The 24,043-nt window shown below is 41.0% G+C and overlaps 1 protein-coding gene across 1 annotated transcript; it reads left to right on the top strand.

The window, feature by feature from the left end:
- The first annotated feature begins 745 nt into the window (after positions 1-745).
- NPY (neuropeptide Y) lies at positions 746-8,638 on the top strand. The gene is made up of 4 exons (XM_021689735.1): positions 746-863; positions 1,773-1,960; positions 6,455-6,535; positions 8,438-8,638. The coding sequence occupies exons 2-4, from the start codon at positions 1,773-1,775 to the stop codon at positions 8,460-8,462; spliced, it is 294 nt and encodes a 97-aa protein (XP_021545410.1). The 5' UTR covers positions 746-863; the 3' UTR covers positions 8,463-8,638.
- Positions 8,639-24,043: the final 15,405 nt, after the last annotated feature.

Here is a 24,043-nt window from a genome sequence, read left to right as displayed (position 1 = left end):
AGATGGTCGAAACGCCGCTCTTTCCCAGCAAAGAGAGAAAGTGGGTTTACCGTGTCCCACTACTGGGGACTTTTCAATCGCCACACTCTTTCAGTCCTGATGGAGCCAGGCTCCTAGCATTTGGGCGAGTCCTTGGGGTGGGCTGATACCCTTGAAAAAGAAGCTGGGGAAAGGGACCGAAGCCACAGAAGCCCATTCTAAGACCCTGAGTGGAGGAGGGGGCCATTTGGGAGCCACTAAACTCGGGACCTCGGACAGGCGCCCTGGACCAGTTTTCCGCTCAGGAAGATCTGTGCACCAAGTTGTCTCTACTCAGGATTTGTGCCCCGCGCTTCTGCCGCGCGGGTCCCGGAGATGCTCCACCAAGTAGAGGATTCATGTATCCCCTACCTTGGCGCCCATAGAGTTGGTGGTCTCAGTGACAGGCGACACAGTAGATCTGGGCTGCTCGTATCTCTAGCAGGACTAGACGGGGTGTGAAGGAAAGCCGGGTTGGGCGCCGCGTGAGGTCAGGGACTCGGGCTTCGGCCACGCTCGCACCTCTCCAGGAACCCCCTCCAGGGGCAGGGCCTGGGGTCCAGGAGTTGGGGTGCGGGTGGCCACAGGAGCCGCCACTCGAGCGACTGCGGCTTCAGCCCCCTCCCCCCGCCCCCGCCCCCGCCAGTCGGGGGCGGGAAATGGCGGGGTGGGAGTCACCCGAACGTGATTGCCCGAGGCCCCTCCTGCCGCGGCGAGGGAGCGCCATAAAAGCCCTGTCGCGACCTGCTCTCCGCACCCAGTCCGCCGGCACTCACCCCTCGGAGAGGCGCACCTGACTGCAGAGCGCTCGCCGCCCAGCCACGCCCGCCCGCTCGCCCGCCACCGTGAGTGCCACGACCCACTCGGCTTGGGGCGGGAGCGGGGGACGGCGCCGGCTCACCCTCGGGGGAGCTCTGGGGCCCCGGGAGGGTCGCGCCCGGCTTCCCAACCCCTGCGCGCCGCGCTCTGTCCTCTCCTGACCCGACGCGCGGTGGCCGATCTTGGAGGCTAAATTCCACTTGCTGCTTCTGGTCCTTTCCAACTGCAACTCCGCCCTGCTTCCGTACCCTCCCGGCTGCGCGATCCCTCTGGGTTATCTTTGGGAGGACTTGCAGGGGGACGCGACCCCAACTCTGGGCAGGTGGCAGTTTCCTCGGGGGTCCCTTCCTGGATGGATGTTTCCCAGGCAGCTCCCCCTGAGTGAGGGATCACCTTCCCGGATCCTTGGGATCCGAACTGAGACTACTGCCGGGAAAGCAGTTCTCTCCTCTCTCTCCCAAATTGTCACCCCGAAGGAATCTCAGCCCTAACTATCTCTTGCAGCAAGACAGACCACAAGCATTGGAGAAGAAACTTTTCTCCTCCGACGGGGGTTTGGGGAAAAGGGTAGGAAAGTGACAATTCCTTAACCTACGGGGAGCAACTTCTACATTTGTTTTTAAAGTATCTAAACTGGCGCCGGCTGGCTCTGGCCCCCAGTCCCGCGCCTCTCGTTGCGCGCGACTCTTGCGTCCAGCGACTTGGACGGAATTTGCGCGGACTTTTCGGGTGCAACAGGGGGGTCCGGCCAAGGCAGAGGTTGCCGTTAGTAAGCGGAGTGCTGCTCCGCTTCCTCTAAGGGACTGGGTTGAGCGCGGACTGAGGGGTCACGAGTGGTAGTGGGGAGAGGGCGGGGAGGGAGACAAGGGAGGGAGGTTCGAGGCGTGTGTCCTTTCCATTCCCACTCTTCTCCGCTGCGCCTTCTGTGCCCGCAGATGCTGGGTAGCAAGCGACTGGGGCTCTCCGGACTGACCCTCGCCCTGTCCCTGCTTGTGTGCCTGGGAGCGCTGGCTGAGGCGTACCCCTCCAAGCCAGACAACCCCGGAGAGGACGCGCCGGCGGAGGACATGGCCAGATACTATTCAGCGCTACGGCACTACATCAACCTCATCACCAGGCAGAGGTGGGTGGGCTCCTCGGGACCAACTCCCGGAGCGCCCTGTCCCACAACCGGAGATCCTGGGGATCTCAGAGGACAGAGACCAGTTTTTGTTCTTGCTTGTATTCCTGGGCAGCATAGTATCAGACACATACTCAGTTCTCAGTGAATAATTGGGTAGGGCACTGAACACTTTCCCTCTGCAACTATAGTTACAAAATCGTGACCCCCAGATTTAGGCTCCTTAGGCTGTGTTGCTGTCCATCTTCTCCCACTTACTCCCTGCTCTTTTTTGTTCTTAGAGCAGTTGGGGGACTGTTTGGAAACCTGGATGGGAAAGGACCCCCCCCCCCCAAAAAAAAGGTCAGAAGTGCTCGGGGGAAGTGCTGTAGGGAGATGAGCTGAGTGTTGAGAAACTACAACCACCACCACCAACCAGGAAACAGCTGAGTTGCCAAAGACACTGCCAGATATTCCAAGCTGCCCAGAGCAAAACTGAATGACAGTATTTAGGAAAAGACAAATGGAGCTAGTTTCTTTTCTTCTGTACAGTGATTTTTTTTTTTTTCCAGTCTCAGCCCTTTACTTAAAAATCCTGATGCTAATAGAGATTTAGCATGAAAACAGTTGATCTAAAATGCAGACTTTTCCCATCTTCTAGCAGGTGAATTTTGAGAAGGAAGTGCCCACTTAGTGCTTTGTTAAGGAGAAACTAGTCACGCTGGGATAAACCCAGGGATTACATGGAATTTGAGAAATTGTAAATTTTATTCTGAATCCTCAGAAAGCTAAAATTAAATGTCATGTCTTCACTCTCAACATCAAATATTAAGCAAAAAAAAAAAAAGTCACATTCTAACTGTAATATAGGATTTAAAATTTGTTCCCAAAATTGGTTCATCTTAGTTCTAAGTCATTCAATATCTTATTTTAATTACTGGTATCACATTACCTTGATAAGTTAAAAAGGGTGAGCGCTTTAAAAACATTAATGTTAACATGTCTAAATTATATTTTGTAAAGTGTTATTTTTGTTTTTACCATACTTTTTACTATTTACAAGTCAGGGAATAGTTGGGAAGGATTCAAAGTGGGGAGAATTTATATTTCTTAAATAAAATTTTTTCCCTGTTTGATCAAAAAGGGGTATGACATCCTAAAAAACTTCTGAAAAAGTCCCAGTTTACATAGAATCAGAAATACATAAAATGCCGGAATTAAATAGTATTGGTTTGTGAACCTTGAAGTCGGTTCATTTTAATTAGCAAAAAGCAATAATGTTTTATATCCTAGTAGACTTCTCAGAAAGTTAAATGCTTCAAATACTTGCTTATGCTATCATATAGATCAGAGAAGAGAACTTGTTCAAATAAAAAATATTAATTTTGTAGTTTATCTAGGAAAAGCTTTGTTGGTTATTTAGTTTGTCAGTTATAATACAGTAGAACTTATTTCTGCAAAGATGATTGCTATAAAGCTTTACTATTGTATAAAGCTTTAGCATTTCAAAATGTTTCCCTAGGCATTATTTCATTCTGTCTTCACCTGAAAGCTTTGAAGTGAATGTAATTATCTCCATTTTACAGGTCATGAATCTAAGAACATTTTATGAAGGCTTTTCTTTTTAGGGGTGATGAAACCGGAGCACTCCCACCGATTTCCCTCGGACATTGTCACTACCATCAGCATCCAGTGTGATCTCCATCTTTGATAAGGAAAAAATAAAGGGAAGGGACTTGAGTTTCATGGGAAGAGATTCAGGTTAGGTAGGAATGCGTTGATTCTAAACCAGAGTTTTCTGTCTCATCTTCACATAAATTCCTTCTTAGAAACCATCAGAGGTTTGTCATCTGCACCCATTGTCTCCATTCCGTATCATTGCCTTCCCATCTCACACACCCAATCCCCATATGGTTGTATTTTTGAAAATTACGGTGTCGTTTGTTTTTTTTTTTAAAGATTTTATTTATTTATTTGACCGAGACACAGCGAGAGAGGGAACACAAGCAGGGGGAGTGGGAGAGGGAGAAGCAGGCTTCCCGCTGAGCAGGGAGCCCGATGTGGGGCTCGATCCCAGGACCCTGGGATCATGACCTGAGCTGAAGGCAGACGCTTAACGACTGAGTCACCCAGGCGCCCCGAAAATTATGGTGTCATTTGTGAACATACGTTTTTATTTGGCACAAATGGTAGGCTGATAACATTCTCTCTTTCTACTCAGTTTTTAAGCTATATGCTCCCGGTCCATTGCTTCTGAAAGCTGCATCGTTTGTTCTAGAGCACAAATCTACCACATGTGGCTTTTACAGTTCCCTAAATCAGTGGTTCTCAGCTCGTGCTGACTTCGTACTCTAAACATCCTATGATGCCTAGGACAGCCCCCCACAACAAAGAATTTTCCAGCCCCAAATGTCATATATAGTGCCAAGATTGAGAAACCCAGCCCTAGATTAGTCTTTCTGCATCCTGGTCACACATAGGAATCACCTGGGAAGCTTTTAAAATATACTAGGGGCGCCTGGGTGGCTCAGTCGTTAAGTGTCTGCCTTCAGCTCAGGTCAGGATCTCAGGGTCCTGGGATCGAGCCCCGCATCAGGCTCCCTGCTCAGCAGGAAGCCTGCTTCTCCCTCTCCCACTCCCCCTGCTTCTGTTCCTGCTCTCGCTAACTCTCTCTCTGTCAAATAAATAAATAAAATCTTAATATATATATATATATATATATATATATACACTAGTGGTGGGCTTCACCCCTGACCAGTTAAATCAGAGCCTCGGAGGTGGGACCCGGGCTTTACAGAGGTTTTAAAAGCTTCCCAGCTGATACTAATTGAAACCATGTTTGAGAATTTTTTCCCTAGAGACTTTACCTTTGCCAGTTAAAGCATGGTAGAGAAGAAGGGTAATCCAGAATTAAGTAGAGAAGGAAGAAAAATGAACGTTGCTGTCCTGTGTGCCATTTTAGGACTGCAAATTCTGCTATTCTAGATTTAGGTTCTTTATTAGTAAATTGGAGAAAATATTAGCCAGTTCTATTCACTGGAGCATGGTGAAGATAAATGAATTGAAGTTGCTCAAGAGTTTTAAGATTAATAAAATCAACTGATGAACAGAATAAATAGGTATAAGCAGCAGTCTATAGTTTGATATCACAACTCCAGAAAATGTTGAGGAAATCTTACAAATGATGGGGGTGGGGGGGGAGCAGTTTGTTTTTGCTTCCTTAAGTCCCAGCAAAGGAGCAATAATAGGAAATCTTCCCCCAAAATTTAGATTTAATTGTACTTGATAGATATACCCTCTGACGGCTTTGTTTTGCTGTTTTACCTGGTAGCTAATCAATCCATCCAGGCTAGTTTTTCATTTGTGAACAATATGGCTTCTGGTATACAAGGCCTTTTCTGAGAAAGGGAAAAATATATCTTGGTATAGACTTGTCAGACCCTTTAGCAGTGAGAGAGAGAGAGACAGACAGGCAAAGACCTATGTACTCACTCACCTGGAGAAATTAGCATACACCACCCTTGCATTCACATATGCTGCTCTAGGAGAAAAAAGACCAGTAAGATTCCATGGTCTTTCGGGCGCCTGGGTGGCTCAGTTGGTTAAGCGACTGCCTTCGGCTCAGGTCATGATCCTGGAGTCCCGGGATCAAGTCCCGAGCAGGGGCTCCCTGCTCAGCGGGGAGTCTGCTTCTCCCTCTGACCCTCCTCCCTCTCATGCTCTCTGTCTTTAAAAAAAAAAAAAAAAAAGATTCCATGGTCTTTCCACGATCTGTGAGATTCCTTTATTCCTTTAGTATTTACGGGGCAGATTAAAATCACAGCATGAGAGAAGGCTTTTAGTTTTTGATACCCCCAAAAATATGGGAAATACAGGACCAAGGTTTGTTGTTTTCTGTAAGAATGAGTGCATTTCATTAGCAATATCTTGCATTTGTGTTTTACTCTGTCGCTTTCAAAACATTGTGGCTCGCATTGGATTTCCACAAAGACTCCAATTTAAGCGTGAGTTATGATTTTATTTTTACAAATGAGAAAACTGAGATTTGAAGACACAGGTGGGTCTAGAACTTCTGTCTGCTGATTTTTTTTTCCCAGGGCTGTTTCTGAAATATCATCTGGTCTCTTTGTTAAGGTTTAAACTGCTGTATATCATCAGGACTATAGCCAATTAACTAATTATGGAAACATTTAAAATCATACTGTAATATATTTTTATTTCCTGTCACTTAGTTATAAAAGTCTATCTATGTATTGTTTGTGGTAGTATAAAAAGGCAAGAATTTGACTAGGAATTTTGATTGGTTCAAATATTCTGGTAAATTATTATCTAAGCAAAATTACATATAATTAGAAATACTTCTGATAATGTCTGTTTCATATACCTAGATTACTTGTTAACAGATGATCAACCACGTGGGACACTATCTTCCTTTTTTTAAAAAGTATTTTTCCTTTTTATGAATATTTCAAATTTGCTTTAAGGACTTTTTCTTTTTCTTTTCCTTTTTTTTTTTAGGTATGGAAAACGATCTAGCCCTGAGACACTGATTTCAGACCTCTTGATGAGAGAAAGCACAGAAAATGTTCCCAGAACTAGGTATGAAAGGCATTGTTGCAGAGCTCAAGATGGCACAGGAGAGGGAAATCCCAGAGGGCTGCCTGGGCTGGGGTGGGGGGAGGCATTGGAATGGGTCTTCCAGACCAGGTAGTATTTGGGCAGAAATGGAGATGGGTCACAGGGCAGTGAGGACCTTTGTTTTCACGTAATAATTTGCAAATCTCTAAACTTCTGTGGGGTATCATTTTCTACCCCAGATTATTTGGTGCTTCTTTGAAAATTTTTAACATAAGTGACTTTTACCTTAGAAAAGACTCTATATAGAATTTCTAACTGGGTTAGAATTGAGAGAACATAGAGTAAGTCCCCATCTCTATATTGAAATGACCAATAGTCCATCTTTGGCTGGGATAATCTTTAGTTTTCATATGGTATGTGGAGTGTCTAGATGTCCTGCATATGTCACTCATGGGTCTTGCTCTAATCTTCCTCATTTTACATGAAGCTGTAGATAAATCTTGGTGGCGGGGCGGGGGGGGGGAGGGGCACATGGGAGGCAGCTATTGTTTACTTTTTGACATATTTTAAGCTCAATATCACATAATAATTTATTGCATTCATGGAATGAATGTTAAGGACATAATATTATTAGGGACTTATCTGTGACCTTGGAGGCTTTCTGAGAGTGTGGCCTAGTCTTGGGAAGAGGTGCCTACCAACAGTTGGTGTTTTCGAAACACTGTGGACAATGAGCAATGAGTGCTGCTGGAAAGCAGCCCGACCCTCCTCCATTTTCATAACTTCCTGGCTCTTCTGTCCTATCCCTCCTGCCTCTGCCCTGAGCAAGATCAAAGGGCACATAGTTCCTCCATTTCTGTGGGAGCTTGTCTGCCTAAACCCAGAGCTTGACAATGTCAAGAACCAGGTTCCCCAGAAGAGGTCACTAGAACACTTACTCAGTGAGCATGACTGGCGTATCACTCTTCCTTGGGGTTCTCCCCAGAGAACAAGAGGGGTGACCTGCTGAGCCACATACTTTCCCTCCCACCATCCCTCTGTTGTGAAATGGCCAGCGAGGGCCAAGGTACAGGTCTAGAGTTGTCAGGTTTGTTTTCTCTGAAGGAAACAACAATTTGGACTGATATAAAACTCCAGTACTCTTGTATCTGGAGGTATCAACCCAGATTTAAACAGCAAATGCAAGGGAAGCAGGTGGGAAATTCATAAAGGTTATTTTTAATACTAAACACATGCCCTTAAGCTTTCATTGACATGCATGTGATGCTTATTGTGGTAAAAAGTTTAGGGTAGATCTTATGTAATTTCCGTAAGAAAAAGAACCATCCAGACTTAACAACCTTGCTGCTACTGTTTGTTTTGTGGCTTGAAGTCTCACAGTTGGTGCATGGAATAGAGTTAATTGGACCCTGATGGACAGTCTCAATCATGTGCAGTTAGGAGGAGGCCAAAGTTGACAGCCTTGAAGTTGCCTGTGAAAGCTATTTTATTAAAAAGGGTTCTTTATAAAAATAGCATCTTACTACATAAAAAGCCTTGCAGGAAAACAAAAGAAGCATATTCAGAGTTGTGTAACAATAACTTTCTTGTTACCATTTTGTGTGATTCCTGTAGTTTTGATCTTTAGAAATATTGCAGAGTTCTTCGGTTCCTTTGATAAATACAGCGCCTTTTCAATACTCCCTCTGAGATTTGCCTGAGACTCCCGTGAACATGAGTGAAAGCTACTCAGCTGGGTTTCTGTATATTACGCCGCTGTCTTCTGCTCTGATGTTCTACATGACCTCCTGTTTAGAATGCCAACAGGGGCCTTTTCAACAGTTCCTGATCATCTTTCAGTTCAGAACTGAATGTCTCACTTTTGAAAGCCTCCCAGGAAGTTGGGAAGCTTCTCTCACATGCTTTCCTTCTTGTGTTTGACAGGCTGGAAGACCCTTCTATGTGGTGATGGGAGATGAAACTTGCTCTCTGGTCTTTACCTATTTTCAACCCGAATTTCATCCTGTAAACCTAGAGTCTGCCGATCCTCCCAATGCATGCAGCCACTGTGTTCAACTCTGCAGAGTTTCCCTTTGTCATCCTTGTATATATGTGTGTTTAAATAAAGTACCAAGCATTCAAAAATGTTATGTTCCTCAGTGAAAAAGTCTGTGGGTGCAATAGTGAAAATTATTTTAAGGTATTCATTACATCACAATCTCCCTTGAGTAGCAGGTTCAAAGTTTGCTTCACCAATATTAAAACAGTGACTATGGAAGATATAAAGATACGATGATTTATGATGGTCAAGACTCAGCTCTGTGTGTGTGTGTGTAACAATAAAAGTATTTAGAAACTTGGAGCAGGTGCATGCTAATTTGGAATAATTGGCTGAACTTTCCCCCACATGCACATGAAATCCTTGTTAACCTTGTTAACCTATACTAGCAGAAAGGATTGCTGTCTAATAGAACTTTCTGCAAGATGTCCTTTCCTCCAATATAGTAGCCACTAGTGATGTGTGGCTTTTGAGCACGTGCATGTAGCAAGTGCAAATGAGGAGCTGAGTTTTAAATTTTACTGGGTTTTAATTTCAATAGTCACATGTTTCTAGCAGCTATCATATCAGACAGCTTAGATCTATACATTTTTTTGGGCCACTACACTTAGAATTTGAGTCCTAAACAAATACACTGAGTAAGAATGACTACCTTTTCACACAACATGAGGTATGTTAATTAATTCAGTTAAAGGTTATTAAACGTCCCCCCTCCTTCATGTATCTACGCATGGGCTTAGTTTTAAATTTATGTTATTAGATTCTTACATGTAATTTCTAAAGCAAAGAAAATGGGTCTCCTCCTATATTTGTACTTTGAACCGCCCTGTAAAAAATATTTTTGTGCTGTTTTAAAATTGATTACACAACTCCCATACACATCCCATCTTACGGAATCTTAGAGTATATAAAATATTCTCTGTATATAATGAATTCTGTTTCTTCAGCCACTGAAGTCAGTGACACTACAAAACATAATTCCCTTCAATGAAAGCGCTCTGCGATTTCCCTAAATTTGTCCTTATTTTTGTTTCTTTGGGCTTTGAGCTAAATATCCTTATCTGCAGTTTCGCCTTCCGCAGTTTCGATTACCTGCAGACAATTGCTGTCTGGAAGGAGATGCTCCTCCTTCTGACGAATCATCAGAAAGTCACTAGTAGCCTAACTTTACGTCACAGCGCCCACGTCATTTCCCTCACTTCATCACGTAGGCGTTTTATCATCTCCCATCTCACAAGAAGAATAAGGGTGAATACAGCATAGTAAAATATTTAGAGAGAGGCCACGTTCACATAACTTTTATTACGGTATATTGTTATCATTGTTCTATTTCATTATTAGTCATTGTTATTAATTTCTTACTGTGCCTACTTTATAAATGAAACTTTATTATAATTATGTATGTATAGGAAAAAACGGTCTATGTAGGGTTTAGTACTCTCCATGGTTTCAGGCATCCATTGGGGGTCCTGGAATGTCTCCTCCCCTCCCCTCCACCTGGATAAAGGCAGGCGGAGTGGGGGGAGGTGGGCGGCTACTGCATCAATATGTAAAGTGTTTTTTTAATCTTAAAATGTTGAGTAAGTCACAACTTCTTATCACATAACATCAGAAGTTCTTTACTAACCTAGTATATTTGGAGATTTTCTTTACTGAAGTTAATATGATGCAAAACAAGTTGACTGAAAGATTCATTTGGCAGCACAGGTAATCTGAATATTCATCACCAATTACAGAACTCTCGGTTACACGGAGCAGAGCAAATAGGACGGAGGTATATAAACCCTTGAAAAATGACCTGGGAATTTCATTTTAAAACAGAAGTTTAAACCTCTTATCCTACCAAATCTAAGTGCCCCAAAGGCTAAATATTAAACAGTCTATATTTTACCTATGAATCAGGCCTTGGTATCTTACCTCTTCACCTCATCTTACTAGAAAGAGGACTGAAGCTTCACACCACGTGAGCCCTGTGGTCCTGACGCAGTGGCTTCCAGGCCATTGGACCTTCAAATTTACTACATTTCTGAGTTCTCACTCATGAAATGGGGATCATAAATCCTACCCGACTTTCCACATAAGTTTATACTGAGATCAGAATTCAAGTTAAGATAATGTTACAAGTAAGTAATAGTAGGGGAATGGATAAGGATGAAGTTTTTGATAATTCTCGTGTTGGATTATAACTCCCTTGCTGGAGACTGAATGTTTGTATCCTTTCAGATTTATATGTTGAAATCCTAATCCCCAAAGTGACGGCATTTGGAGGTAGGGGGGTTGATTAGGTCACGAGAGTGAAGCTCTCATGAATGGGATTAGTGTCCTTTTAAAAGGGACCTCAGAGAGCTCCATTATCCCTAACATCATGTGAGGACACAGCGAAGATATGTTTGTCTATGAACCAGGAAGTAGGCCCTCAGCAGACACCAGATCTACTAATGCCTTGCTCTTGGACTTCCCAGCCTCCAGAACGGTGAGCAATAAATTTCTGTTGTTTTTAAGCCACTCAGCTATGGTAATTTGCTATAGCAGCCCAAACAGACTAAGACATCCCTAATAAACAAGAATTCACTTTAAGAAATACAATAATGGTAAACATTTATAAGTTGCAAAACTACATTCCAGGAGATTCCCTAGTAATATTTTTCAAACATTTTCAGCCACCTGACCCTCCTTGGAATAAGAGTAAATGTACCAGATCACCCATCTGTCATTGCAAATAATAATAATCCTTACTAGAGTTACTAAGAACAACTGAACCTTCATTAAAATGAGATGCCTGTAAGCAACATCATCATTATCTAGTAAATTTCCAAGCATTTCTTAAGGTCTCTGCTGATCCAAACTCGGTTCTACATTCTAAGAGGTATAAATTATGCATAAGATTTTTACAGATGCCTCTGTATTTTTTATTTTGTTCCTTACAATGCCATGACGTACTCAAACAGATGATTACTGCATTTTCATAGAAGAGGAAACTGAGGCCTAGGGAAAGTAACTGACTTTCCCCGCCTAATTGAAGGTAGGGAGACTAGATAGCAGTTCCTCTATTTGCCAACTTTGCCCTCCTGATGATGTTTCATGGAAGAAGTCAGTCGACAGCCAGGTCTTACATAGCCTAGTTAAGAACATAACTCTAGCATACTTAAAACTTTGAGAATAGTAAAGTACTAAATTGTGCAAAAGGCATTTAGAAAAGGAAATGAGTGTGGGCAGAATTAGCTGGAAAAGGCTTAAAAGAGAATGAGGATGTTGAGCTGGGTGAACACAGGTGGGTCAGCCTGAGCTTGTGTAGGGAATGGTCAGGGGACTAACTGATAGGAACAGAGGCAGAGTGGCCAGGAGTTGGGTCAATCAAGTAGGTCCAAGAATGGCCAAACTCATTCATACATTCATTCATCCACTCAACAGTTTTTGAGTACCTACTGTGTATCGGACATTGTACTAAGCACTGGGGATGTAAAGATCAATAATAGTTTCTCGAGCAGTTTACCATCTAATGAGGGAGGCAAATATTTCAGTGTATTTCTGGAAGTGCAAAGGTAGGATTGTTAGAGGTTTGGGATATAGTTAGGTGCTAGAACCTACCCACTTATCATGCTTCCCTTTGCATTTTCCTGACAAAGGAACTGTAGATATAAGAATCAACTGCCAAAATGGGAACAAAATTCCAGATGGGCAAGTATCCAATGAGGCCAAATGCAGGGTTGCCCTAAGCTGAATCGGGGCATCTGGCTAAGGCCTGAGCTTCTAAAGTACTCCTGTACTCCATCAGCATCTCAGCATCCTGGTGCAGCATGACAGGAATAGTGAGGTCTGTGGGGCAGACGCTCAGATCCACTTAGCCAAACAGGTGCATAGACAAGAAGAGCCAGCCTGCCATATCTAGCAGTAGATGGAAGGAGGGACATCGCTAAATGCAAGTTACTTCAGACACAGTGTCCTTGCCCACAGTGCACTGTGGTTAATGAATCCATCAGATTCCACCAAGCAAAGGGGCATAGGGATGAGAATAGAGGAAGGGGCCCTTCACAGCTGTTATTTCCCATTTCAGGGGCAGAGATATCTCCTCCCTCTCTAACAAGAAGTGGGCAGAAGGTGTTACAGGAGCCATGAAGGGGCTCCTGCCCAACGCTGGGGAGAGTGGAGGAAGCAGGCAAAACTTCCTGGAGCTACAGACACTTGAGCTGAGGTTCAAAGCAGGCGTACCCACTGCCAGATGAGGAATGCAAGATAAGAGTAGAAGACAAGCAGGTATGAGAGAGAAATTTATATATTTTGAGTGCTTTTTAATTATTCTTGATGCCTATACTTTGAATTTGATGACATGCTAGGCCTGGACCACTGGGTTACTGTTCTGAAGGGAAGATCCCATTTGGGATGAAAGCAAGTCCCTCCTCCAGCTTTCTTCTCTCCAGCATTTCTCCCTTCCTCCCCACACCCCCAATCCCACCTGCTTTTCCATCGACTGGCTCCAGGGGCAGACTGGTGCCTCTAATAATATTCTTCATTCAACAAAATTAGGACTGGACTTCTCAGCCTGAGATGTCTTAACTGTGATCTTATGAACAAATTTGTAAATTCAGAAGATAAATACTGTAGGGTTGGCTCTAACTCCCTAATTCAGGAAGGAAAGGACTCACCATTTCTTTTGCAACATTTTGACTTTCTTAGTATCTACTAGCCTCTTCCCCCTGCCTAGATGTCAGGACAGAGGAGCAGATATAAAGGGCAGGAAAAATCGGCCCTGGACTGGGACTTGCACACTATGATACAGTGCTTTTTGCTAAGTAAAGATGCCTGATGCACTATTCAGAGCTAGGCCCACATGCAGGCTTGATGGCCTTGCTGAAAGCAAATATGATGGCAATTCATTGTCCCCTCTTTCTTTCCAATACACATGCATTATGTTTAGATGGTTACTTATCACTCTGAGGCAACAGAAAATATTTTTTTTCTCCTCCTTGCAGAACACTGGAATCAGTTACAATGCTCAGAACTAAACAATTACCTTTTCTATCACCATAAAGGAAAACTGCCTTTTGAATGAGATGGTTCAGTGGAACATTCTTTTATTGTGGTTCATGGGTAGAAGGATTATGATATTGTCACAACTAAATGATTGCCTTTTCTTCTGCCTATTAGAAAATTTAGTACAGTGTGAAATCACACAGAATCTTTTCCTTTTTTAAAAAATTGGAGTGGAATAACATAATTAACCGTATGTGTCATCTGGGCTCATAGTTTAGTGTGCTAAGTAATAGCTACCAATTTAAACTTGTTCTAATGCTGCAGGATTGAAACACTTTGCACCTGTGGGACTGGGGTGATTGTGTGTGATGGTACTTATCTTATTGCCTGACGCACAGTAGGTGCTCAGTAAAAGCCAGTTCTGTCTGGAGCTGATGGGGATGCCTGGGAGCGATCCCAGAGGAGCCACAGCAAATTCAATGTTTGGTGAACAAGCGCAAAGGATTCCTTGTGATCCTTTCAGGAGGTATAGCTACCACTTATATAGCAGGGCCTTGACGAAAGTGAAGGAGTTTATTTAAACATAGTTTCCTGGTGCTTTTAAAGGTATTGGTTGAATAGACTCTTCTTTCCCGACATCTCAGAAGTTTGATTCATCTTGGATTACCTTTATTGTCAAGATCGTAAAGAACTTTTTTTTTCAGCCTTGGATATTGTAGTACCAAAACTCTCTGAAACCTTTTGGGCAACGAATAATTTTTCACTGGCTTTGCGCTAATGATAATTTTGGCGCTTTTGCAAATTGTTACCACTTACATTGCTAATGTATTGAAAGATTATTAGTACATCGTATTAGCAGATTATGTGCATTATTAACTCTAATGTAGGGCGCATCTTACAACTATTTTTGTCTTCAAGCAGTTTTGATGTTTAAACTTGTAAAGGATTTGGGCATTTAAAAAAAATTTTTTTTTTTATAAGACACAGATTCCTTTAATTCCCAATCCATTCCTAATTTCAGGAGTCTTTGTTTTCCCAGAAGTTAATTGAGTTTGAAACTTGATTTGTTCATGTATTTACTTGAAATTTGACTTTGTTCATTGATTTGGCTGCTATTGTATTGTATTCTGAGGCAATTTAAAGTTGAAATGAGAGCCTTTGAGTAGAATATAAAAATCACATTTTACCCTTTTTTTTCTAAGTAACACCTTACCGTTGAGGTGTTATCTACTGGAGGGAACAGCATCATTCAAATGACTTTTCAATGAAAGTTTGCCTAGAAAAATTTGAATTTTATTTATTCTGATTCCTACATTTTTTCTATCACTGCCAGGTCTTTTCAAATCATAGGGATCTACTAAATTAACTGGTCTGTAAATTTTAATGCAAAAATAAGCAATGTTGGCAGAACATATTTAATATAGTCATTCCTTCTAACAGACTGAATTATTGACCAAGTAAAAATAGAACCAGCTGATCTCTGATGAGTTTCTAGAGTCCCAAGGATGTTATCAATTCCTGAAACATGCACTGAATAGTCTCTCTGTGTCAGGTACTCTGCTCAGTTCTAACAGTGATATAAGGATGAGTGGGATAGTTTCTCTGCTCTTAAAGACCTAACAATTTATGAAGGAGATAGACACATGCTTAAGTGACTCTAATACGAGGCAGATCATGATTGAGGTTTAAATAGACCAGAAAGTAATTGCTATGGGAGAACAGGGGAGGCTGAACTCATTTCCACTAGAATGTGTAGGTAGTGGGAGTGTCATTTGAAGTGGACCTGGTGAGTGGCAGTTATTCAATAGGCTGCTCTTTTGCCGATCTCAAGGTCATTATTAGCTACGGTATGTTCCTAGAAGAAAGTCTGTGCAGGTACTTAAGCAAGCTCCAAGTAGAATTCGGAGGTGGCTGTCTGGGGACATAGTGAATGGCCATCCATCTCAGACTGAGCATCGATTGTCCTCTCAGAGTGACATCGATTGTCTGAGTTGATACAAATGGGAGGTAGGATGAGAGCATAAAGACCAGAGAGAGGATAAGATGGCATCTGATCCTCTCTTAACGCTCTTATCTCCACCCTGAAATTGAGGGACTCATTTTGGGTAGCAATGTGAGAAGAGTAAGTACACAAAGCTAAAAGCACCATGTTTTTGGAAGAAGTGATACTCTAGGCATAGAACAGGCTGCGTTGGGGTCTAAGTGACAAAGTATAAGAGGACACAGTTCTTTTGTCTCCCACACATGGACCCCAGAGTAGTTTCAGCATCTGGGGCCTCAGATGACTGTCAGAGATCAAGTGCTGTGCCCACTAACCAGAGAAACAGGAGAAACTGGCAGTTGGCAGAGCAGGGTCCTCATGAAAGGTTCCGGCAACTCTGACTGATGCAGGCAGATCAGTTTTAGGGTGCTGGCCTGGTGGGATGACCAAAAATTCTGGTGTCTCCAGGACTTTCCAAGGTTTAGCACTATAAGTCCTGTATTCTGGGAAGCCCTTTGGTCTCAGGCCAGCCAGGACAGTTGGTCACCCCACTTGGGAAACAATTAACCGTTTGTGGTCTTATTTTAATAGAAAATATGCTCCAAGTGCTGAACTACTTACAAGTGAGCATCTAAACCAACCATCAGCACTTACACACCTGAATGGAACTGTTCGACTGCATGCTATTTTCCTAACTGACCTTATAGAACACTATTCTCTTTAGCTAATTGTAAAAGGTAATTTTATAATATTCCCACGATAGAAAAACATCAGCTGTGAAGACATTAAGAAAGTCTTGTAATTTCTAGACCAGCCACTTTCATATTCTAACATTATAAATACATTGGTTCTGTGAATGCATAAATATTTAATTTCATGGATAATTAACTCTTTATAAGAAAAATGATTTCAACTTGAAATCCTAAATAGCAATTTGCCTTCTGAAGTTATGTTTTTCAGGTTTTACTTTTTGTGATAAAAATTGGGTATGAGGGAGCTAGCATTTGTTGAGAAGTTAGTGTAAACTGGCTGTCTATTTCCTTTAATTATGCTAATCGTCATACAAACCACGAGAGGCAAGTATGGCACAGATGAGGACCCAGAGGCACAGAAAGGTGAAATGGAATAAAGCAACAAAGCTGGTAAGCGGTGGCTGGAACTCCAGCTCAGGCCAGTTTGACTACCTACGGGGATTTAAAATCATCTTTCTGTCAGTAGGATTGTCATCGACTATTTGTTACCTGTGATCACAATGGCCATGAGGGATAGGCAGCATGAAGAGCTGCTAAGATAGACTTTGGTGTCAGAAAAGACATGATTGTTTTATCATTATGCAGTAACACATCTTTATTCCCCCAAACGCGTTTTTTTCCTGAAAGTCCAGTGTGTCTAATACTAACACAGCTACTCTAGCTTTTTTTTTTTAAGATTTTTATTTCTTTATTTGACAGAGAGAGACACAGCGAGAGAGGGGGCACAAGCAGGGGGAGTGGGAGAGGGAGAAGCAGACTTCCCGCCAAGCAGGAGCCCGATGCGGGGCTCCATCCCAGGACCGGGGATCATGACCTGAGCCAAAGGCAGACGCTTAACGCCTGAGCCACCCAGGCGCCCCGCTACTCTAGCTTTTTTAAAAATTAGTATTCACCTGTCTTCTTTCACCCATTTATCTTCAACCTTTCTGAGCCATTAAGTACTCCAAGTCACTAGCTGTATTTCTTGTGACAAAATATAGGTGTTTTGTTTTTTTTGTTTCTTTTTCAAGTAAGTAGGGGCGCCTGGGTGGCTCAGTTGGTTAAGCGACTGCCTTCGGCTCAGGTCATGATCCTGGAGTCCCAGGATTGAGTCCCTCATCAGGTTCGCTGCTCAGCAGAGAGTCTGCTTCTCCCTCTGACCCTCCTCCCTCTCATGCTCTCTCTCTATAATTCTCTCTCTCTCTCTCAATAAATAAATAAAAATCTTTAAAAAAAAATAAGTAGTAAGCTCTTTTAACTAGCTAGTTTAGACTATTTGTATTTACCATGATTATTGATATATTTAGATTTATTTCTGCTATATTATTTTGGTTCTGTTTGCAATGCTTTTTCTTCTTTTTTTTCTGTTTCTTGCCTTCTATGGAATAAATCTAGTTTCCTTACTCCTCTTTTTTTCCTCCACTAGTTTGCATATTATATTTTTAATCCTTCTTCTGAATGAAATAAGGACATTAGAATGAGTTTAATGCTGATAACCCTCTCTAACCATTTTGTTGGTTTGTACTCCCAAACTAGACATTAATATTTCCATTCCTTTATATGGTCAGTGGTTATTTATATTTACCCATATTTAATAATTTTTTGTTCACGTCTGCTACTTTCAGTGTATTTTTTTCTTTCTGGGTTCAATTGATAGGGTCTTGAAATGATAAATTCTTTCAGTCTGTTTCTGAAAATTTATTTCACCTTTAGTCTTGAATGGCACTTTAGCCGGATATAGTATTCTACACCTTCCATTATTTATCTACTTTTTTTGCAACACTCTGAAGCTGGTATTCTGTTGACTCAACCTCCATTGTTGATCTTTAGAAGTCTATAGTCACTGAAATTGGTTTGCTTCTGTAGGTAATCTATTTTTTCCCTATGGTTGTTTTTAAGGATTTGTCAGTGTTGTCTGAAATTTCCAAATGGTGTGTTAAAATGTAGGATTTTTAAAAAATTTATTCTTTTAAGGATTTATTGTGTTTTTATTTTTTGTTATTTGTTATTTTTTATTTTTTTAAAGATTTTATTTATTTGAGAGAGAGAGAATGAGAGAGAGCAAGCACATGAGAGGGGGGAGGGTCAGAGGGAGAAGCAGACTCCCTGCTGAGCAGGGAGCCTGATGAGGGACTTGATCCAGGGACTCCAGGATCATGACCTGAGCCGAAGGCAGTCGCTTAACCAACTGAGCCACCCAGGCGCCCTATTTTTTGTTATTTTAAGTTTCAGCTTTTTCATTTTTTATTTTTATTGGAGTATAGTTGACACTCTATGTTACATTAGTTTCAGGTGTACAACATAGTGATTCGCCAAGTCTATATGTTATGCTGTGCTCATTATAAGTGTAGCTAAGTGTAGCTACCACCTGTCACCATATAAAGCTATTACAATACCATTGACTATATTCCCTATGCTGTACCTTTCATCCCCATGACTTAAGTCATTCCATAACTGGAAGCCTGTGTCTCCCACTCGCTTTCAGCCATTTTGCGCATCCCCATCCCCTTCCTTTTGGCAAACATCAGTTTATTCTCTGTATTTACAGGTCTGTTTCTGCTTTTTTGTTTGTTTGTTTGTTCATTTGTTGTTTTTTAGATTCCATATATAAGTGAAATCATATGGTATTTGTCCTTTCCTGGCTTCTTTCACTTAGCATAATACCCTTTATGTCCATCCATGTTGTTGCAAATGGCAAGATTTCATTCTTTTTTATAGCTGAGTAATACTCCATTGTATATACGTGCCACATCGTCTTTATCCATTCATCTATCAGTGGACACTTGGGTTGCTTCCATAATTTGGCTATTGTAAATAATGCTGGAATAAACATAGAGGTGCATTTATCTTTTTAAATTAGTGTTTTGGTTTTTTTGGGGTAAATATTGAGTAGTGGAATTACTGGATCATATGGTATTTCTACTTCTAATTTTTTGAAGAACCTTCATACTGTTTTCCACAGTGACTGCACCAGTGTACATTCCCACCAATAGTATATGCAGGTTCCTTTTCTCCACATCTTGCCAATACTTATTATTTCTTATCTTTTTTATTGTAGCCATTCTGACAGGTGTGAGGTGATATCATTGTGATTTTGATTTGCATTTCCCTGATGATGAGTGATATGAGCATCATTTCATGTGTCTGTTGGCAATCTTATGTCTTCTTTGAATTTTTAAAAAAATTTTTTAAAAGATTTTATTTGTTTGACAGAGAGAGGCAGCGAGAGAGGGAACACAAGCAGGGGAAGTGGGAGAGGGAGAAGCAGGCTTCCTGCAGAGCAGGGAGCTCAATGTGGGCCTTGATCCCAGAACCCTGGGATCATGACCTGAGCCAAAGGCAGACGCTTAACAACTGAGCCACCCAGGCGCCCCTCTGTGTCTTCTTTGGAAAAATGTCTCTTCAGGTCCTCTGCCCATTTTTAATCAGATTATTTGTTTTTTTGTTTATTCGTGGTTTTTTGTTTTTTTTTTTGGTATTGAGTTGTATAAGTTCTTTATATATTTTGGATATTAACCCTTTATCAGATATATCATTTGCAAATATCTTCTCCCATTCAGTAGGTTGCTCTTTTGTTTTGTTGATGGTTTCCTTCACTGTGTAAAAGTTTTTTTTATTTTGATGTAGTCTTAATAGTTTATTTTTACTTTTGTTTCACTTGCCTGAGGAGACATACCTAGACAAAAATGTTGCTAAGGCTGATGTCAAAGAAATTACTGTCTATATTTTCTTTTAGGAGTTTTATGGTTTCAGGTCTCACATTTAGGTCTTTAATCCATTTTGAGTTTATTGTTGTGTATGGTGTAAGAAAATGGTCTAGTTTCATTCTTTTGCATGTAGCTGTCCAGTTTTCCCATCACCATTTATTAAAAAGACTGTGTTTTCCCCATTGTATATTCTTGCCTCCTTTGCCATAGATTAATTGACCATATAAGCATGAGTTTATTTCTGGATTCTCTATTCTCTTCCGTTGATCTATATGTCTTTGTTTGTACCACTGTCATACTGTTTTGATTACTATAACTTTGTAGTATATCTTGAGATCTGACATTGTGATACCTCCAGCTTAATTCTCCTTTCTCAAGATTGCTTTGGCAATTCAGGGTCTTTTATGGTTCCATACAAATTTTAGGATTATTTGTTCTAGTTTCTGTAAAAAATGCTGTTGGTATTTTGATAGGGATTGCACTGAATCTGTGGATTGCTTTGGGTAGTGTGAACATGTTCACAGTATTCGTTCTTCCACTCCATGAGCACAGAATATTTTTCCATTTGTTTGTGTCATCTTTAATTTCTTTCATCAGTATTTTATAGTTTCAGAGTATAGGTTTCTCACCTCCTTGGTTGAATTTATTTCTAGGTATTTTATTCTTTTTTTGTGTAATTATAAATGGAATTGTTTTCTTAATTTCTCTTTCTTGTACTATTAGTATATAGAAATGTCACTGATTTCTCTGTATTAATTTTGTATACTGCAACTTTACCGAATTCATTTATAACTTCTAATAGTTTTTCTGGTGGAGTCTTTAGGGTTTTTTGGTGTTTTTAAATGTAAGGATTTCTCTCTTTTATTAACTCACAGACATTATCTCTTTAAATGTTTCCTCTCTCTTATTTTCTTTTTTCTTTTGTTCTTAAAGTTTTATTGAATAATCTTTCTCATTCTCTGTTCTAAATTTTTAAATTTCTCTCCTATTTCCCATCTATTTATTTACCTATGCTATATTCTGAAGAATTTCTTCAAATCTGCCTTTTAATTTCTAACTTTCTCTGCAGCAAGTCTAATCTTTTGCTTAACCCATCATTGAGCTTTAATTTTAATAACTAGTTTATTAATTATTATCTTTACAATATTTACCTTATTTTGAACTTTCCTATGTTTTCATAGTGCCTTATTTTTTCTTAGGCCTTTGATTCACTTTTATGTTTCTAATGATTTTAAACTTATCTGTGTTATATATTGTTTTAGATTGTTGGTTGTATTTTAATTCCTTGAGGCTCTACTGCCTCAGAGGGTCAGATTCTCTTACTCTCACTTTTCTTTTTATTTGACTTCCCATAGAAACTCCCTACAACTTGGATTGAGGAGTTTTGTGTTTGCACCTGCCAGGTGCCCCAAGGGAATTACCAACCATTTTATGTTAATTTCTTAGTTTAGTGTTTCCTGGATTATTGAGATTATAAATCTAACTTTCCAACCCATATGATGTACAATTTAGGGTTAGTTTTGTAGAGACTTTTTTTTTTTTCCATTCAGAGCCTAGGCATGGGCAGACAAGCCAAGCCAATAGCCATAGTTTTATTGTATTCCATCCTTTCATTATTTGTTATATCTGCAATAAATAGCTGTTTGAGAGTCCTGCTTTAATGCTGAAATCTCAGTCCCACCTCCTTCACTTGGGCTAAGGCCTAGTCTACTGCCTTCATGTAGGTACTGAAACCGAAGCTCCTAAGTTACTTTAACTTATTCCTAACATAATCTTAAAGAGGATGAAGCATACACACAGTTGCTCAGACCTTTGCTTTTTAGGTTTTATTTCTCATTTCTGGTAACTAGGTAATTCCTCTCCCTTATTTGTGAGCTCTGTTTTGCATTTTTTTAAAATTATACATTATATTCATCATTTCTAGTTTGTCTGCATCATCTTAGTACTTGATTTTTACTGGACTGGATCTTGCAGTTGTTAATTCTCTGCTCATTGGTGTTTTATGTGTGTTCAAAATGGCAGCCATCCCTTGGCATATAAGTGAGAGAGTTATACGAATATATTTAGACTAGTGTATCAGGAAGGCTGCCATCAAAGTGAAAGGAAGGTGCATATAAACTTGCACCACAAATAGTTAAGGACACCACAGAGTAGTGAGAAAATCAGCTCCTGCCATAGAAGTATGGAATAAAGGAAAGACTAGGTACTGCATACTATTTGCTTTATTCTTGCTCCATCCCTTACTACCTGCACAAGACACAATCTCTTTCTCTGCTAGGTGTGGCTTCTGAAACTGAATAATAATACCAATCTTGCCTAACCACTAGAATTAAATGAGGGATGCATGAAATACCTGGCAGATAGTGAGTGTTCAAGAAATTGTAGTTTCCTTCCTCCACCAAGACAAAGGGAATAGGTTTGTAATGTCATATCATTAATTAGAGATGGCTTGACAATAGGGGTTTCAGCAGCTAATTTAGATGCATGACCAATCTGGCCTTTAGAAATCTGGAGTTCCTTAGGATACAATTGGGAAAAAAAAAAAAAGGCTAATAAAGATGCAGACCCTATCTTGTCCCTCACTCACTCACAGCCCCCAACACATTGGTGATTCAGTCTTTGAGTCTCAGATTATGGGATTGCTCTAACACAGTCATCTGTCACTGTTTTTGGAAGATCTGAATGGGGTCATTGCTTTACACTCCTTTGAATCTAATCTTTTTAAAGAGTAATGACATCTTTGTAGAAACCCATGTATAACTGCAGCGTGTTTCCCCTTGAGGTGGCCTTTATTCCCCAACATCTCAGCTGTTAATGGGTGAAGGGAGGTGGTACATGGAAACGACAGTGACTTTCCTGCCCATTCCTTCACACTGACAAAAACCACGTCAGAATTCCACAGATTTCAAGAGTTAGAAGGGGTTTTAGAAATCATGAACTTGTTGGGAATTATCAAATCAGAAGATCAGCAGCAAGTGAAGGCTCAGTCAGATGGGACCCACTATGCTTGGGCCACCATGAGAGAAGAGATCACAAGTTATTCCAGCTAAGAACACTTCAACAGTGGACATAAATGACAGCTTCCTTGGAGGCCAGTGGACATAAACGACAGCAGTGGTTAAAAGTGGTTAAAAAAAAAAAAACAGAACAATGGTTAATTAAGATGCAGACCCTTAACATAAACGACAGCTTCCTTGGAGGCCAGGAAAAGTCCCCAGAGAAGGATAGCAGTTGGGCCAAGAGTCCTTAGTCCTTATTTCAACACCAAGCTTCTCCTTGCACTTGGATTATATCTTGGAAGGGGCGCCTGGGTGGTTCAATTGGTTAAGCATCTGCCTTCAGCTCGGGTCATGATCCCGGGGTCCTGGGATCGAGTCCCGCATTGGGCTCCCTGCTCAGAGGGTAGTCTGCTTCTTCCTTTCCCCCTGCCCCCCTTCCCACTTGTGCTCTTGCTCTCTCTCTCTCAAATAAGTAAATAAAATCTCTCAAAAGATTTAAAAAGATTATATCTTGGAAGGAGGAAGAGGAACCTTTGAAGGAGAGAACCAGTCCAGATATGGAGTTCAAAATTTAAATTGATTATCTACCGAAAATGCAGAAAAGATTGAATTACGTTTAATTGGCAAGTTTAATTCTACTCACCATTAATGGGAATGATACCCTGCAAGGAAATTTAGTTCTAGTAGGGTGGAATAAAGATATCCCCACCCCTACTACCTTTTTTTTTATACATCTGAGATACATTTCTTTACTATAGATGAGAAAAGCAGCCCCCCCGACCCCTGTCACATTCTGGCAAATCCCAATCTTAGAAAATACAACGTTAATGATGTAGAACATCACTTTTACTTCACTAGTATAAGCAGTTTCTCTACAGCAACCTCATTGTACTCCTTCAGGATGCAGTTAACATGCACCATATTGTTTTCTGAGCTTCTTATATTCTTACCTCCCTCCTTTCCCCCACTGCCATAAGCCTAAAGAACAGTAGTGTCTGGACTCTAGTCTCACCTCATCTACATTTTGCTCTTTGCCTTGCAGAGGTACTCTGCTTGCCCTTCCTGTCTAATGCTCCTATGTCACTACCCCACCCCCCTTTAT

The sequence above is a fragment of the Neomonachus schauinslandi genome, chromosome 12 (assembly GCF_002201575.2).
Source record: "Neomonachus schauinslandi chromosome 12, ASM220157v2, whole genome shotgun sequence".
NCBI lineage: Eukaryota > Metazoa > Chordata > Mammalia > Carnivora > Phocidae > Neomonachus > Neomonachus schauinslandi.
Note: the sequence above shows the minus strand (reverse complement) of the source record. Positions and strands in the feature narration are given on the sequence as shown.

What these genes read in the sequence shown, in the direction of transcription:
- NPY (XM_021689735.1), top strand. Translation starts at nt 1,773, where the DNA reads ATGCTGGGTAGCAAGCGACTGGGGCTCTCCGGACTGACCCTCGCCCTG. An exon ending in AACCTCATCACCAGGCAGAG is followed by an intron (nt 1,961 to 6,454) that starts GTGGGTGGGCTC and finishes TTTTTTTTTTAG; the next exon opens with GTATGGAAAACGATCTAGCC. An exon ending in GAAAATGTTCCCAGAACTAG is followed by an intron (nt 6,536 to 8,437) that starts GTATGAAAGGCA and finishes TGTGTTTGACAG; the next exon opens with GCTGGAAGACCCTTCTATGT.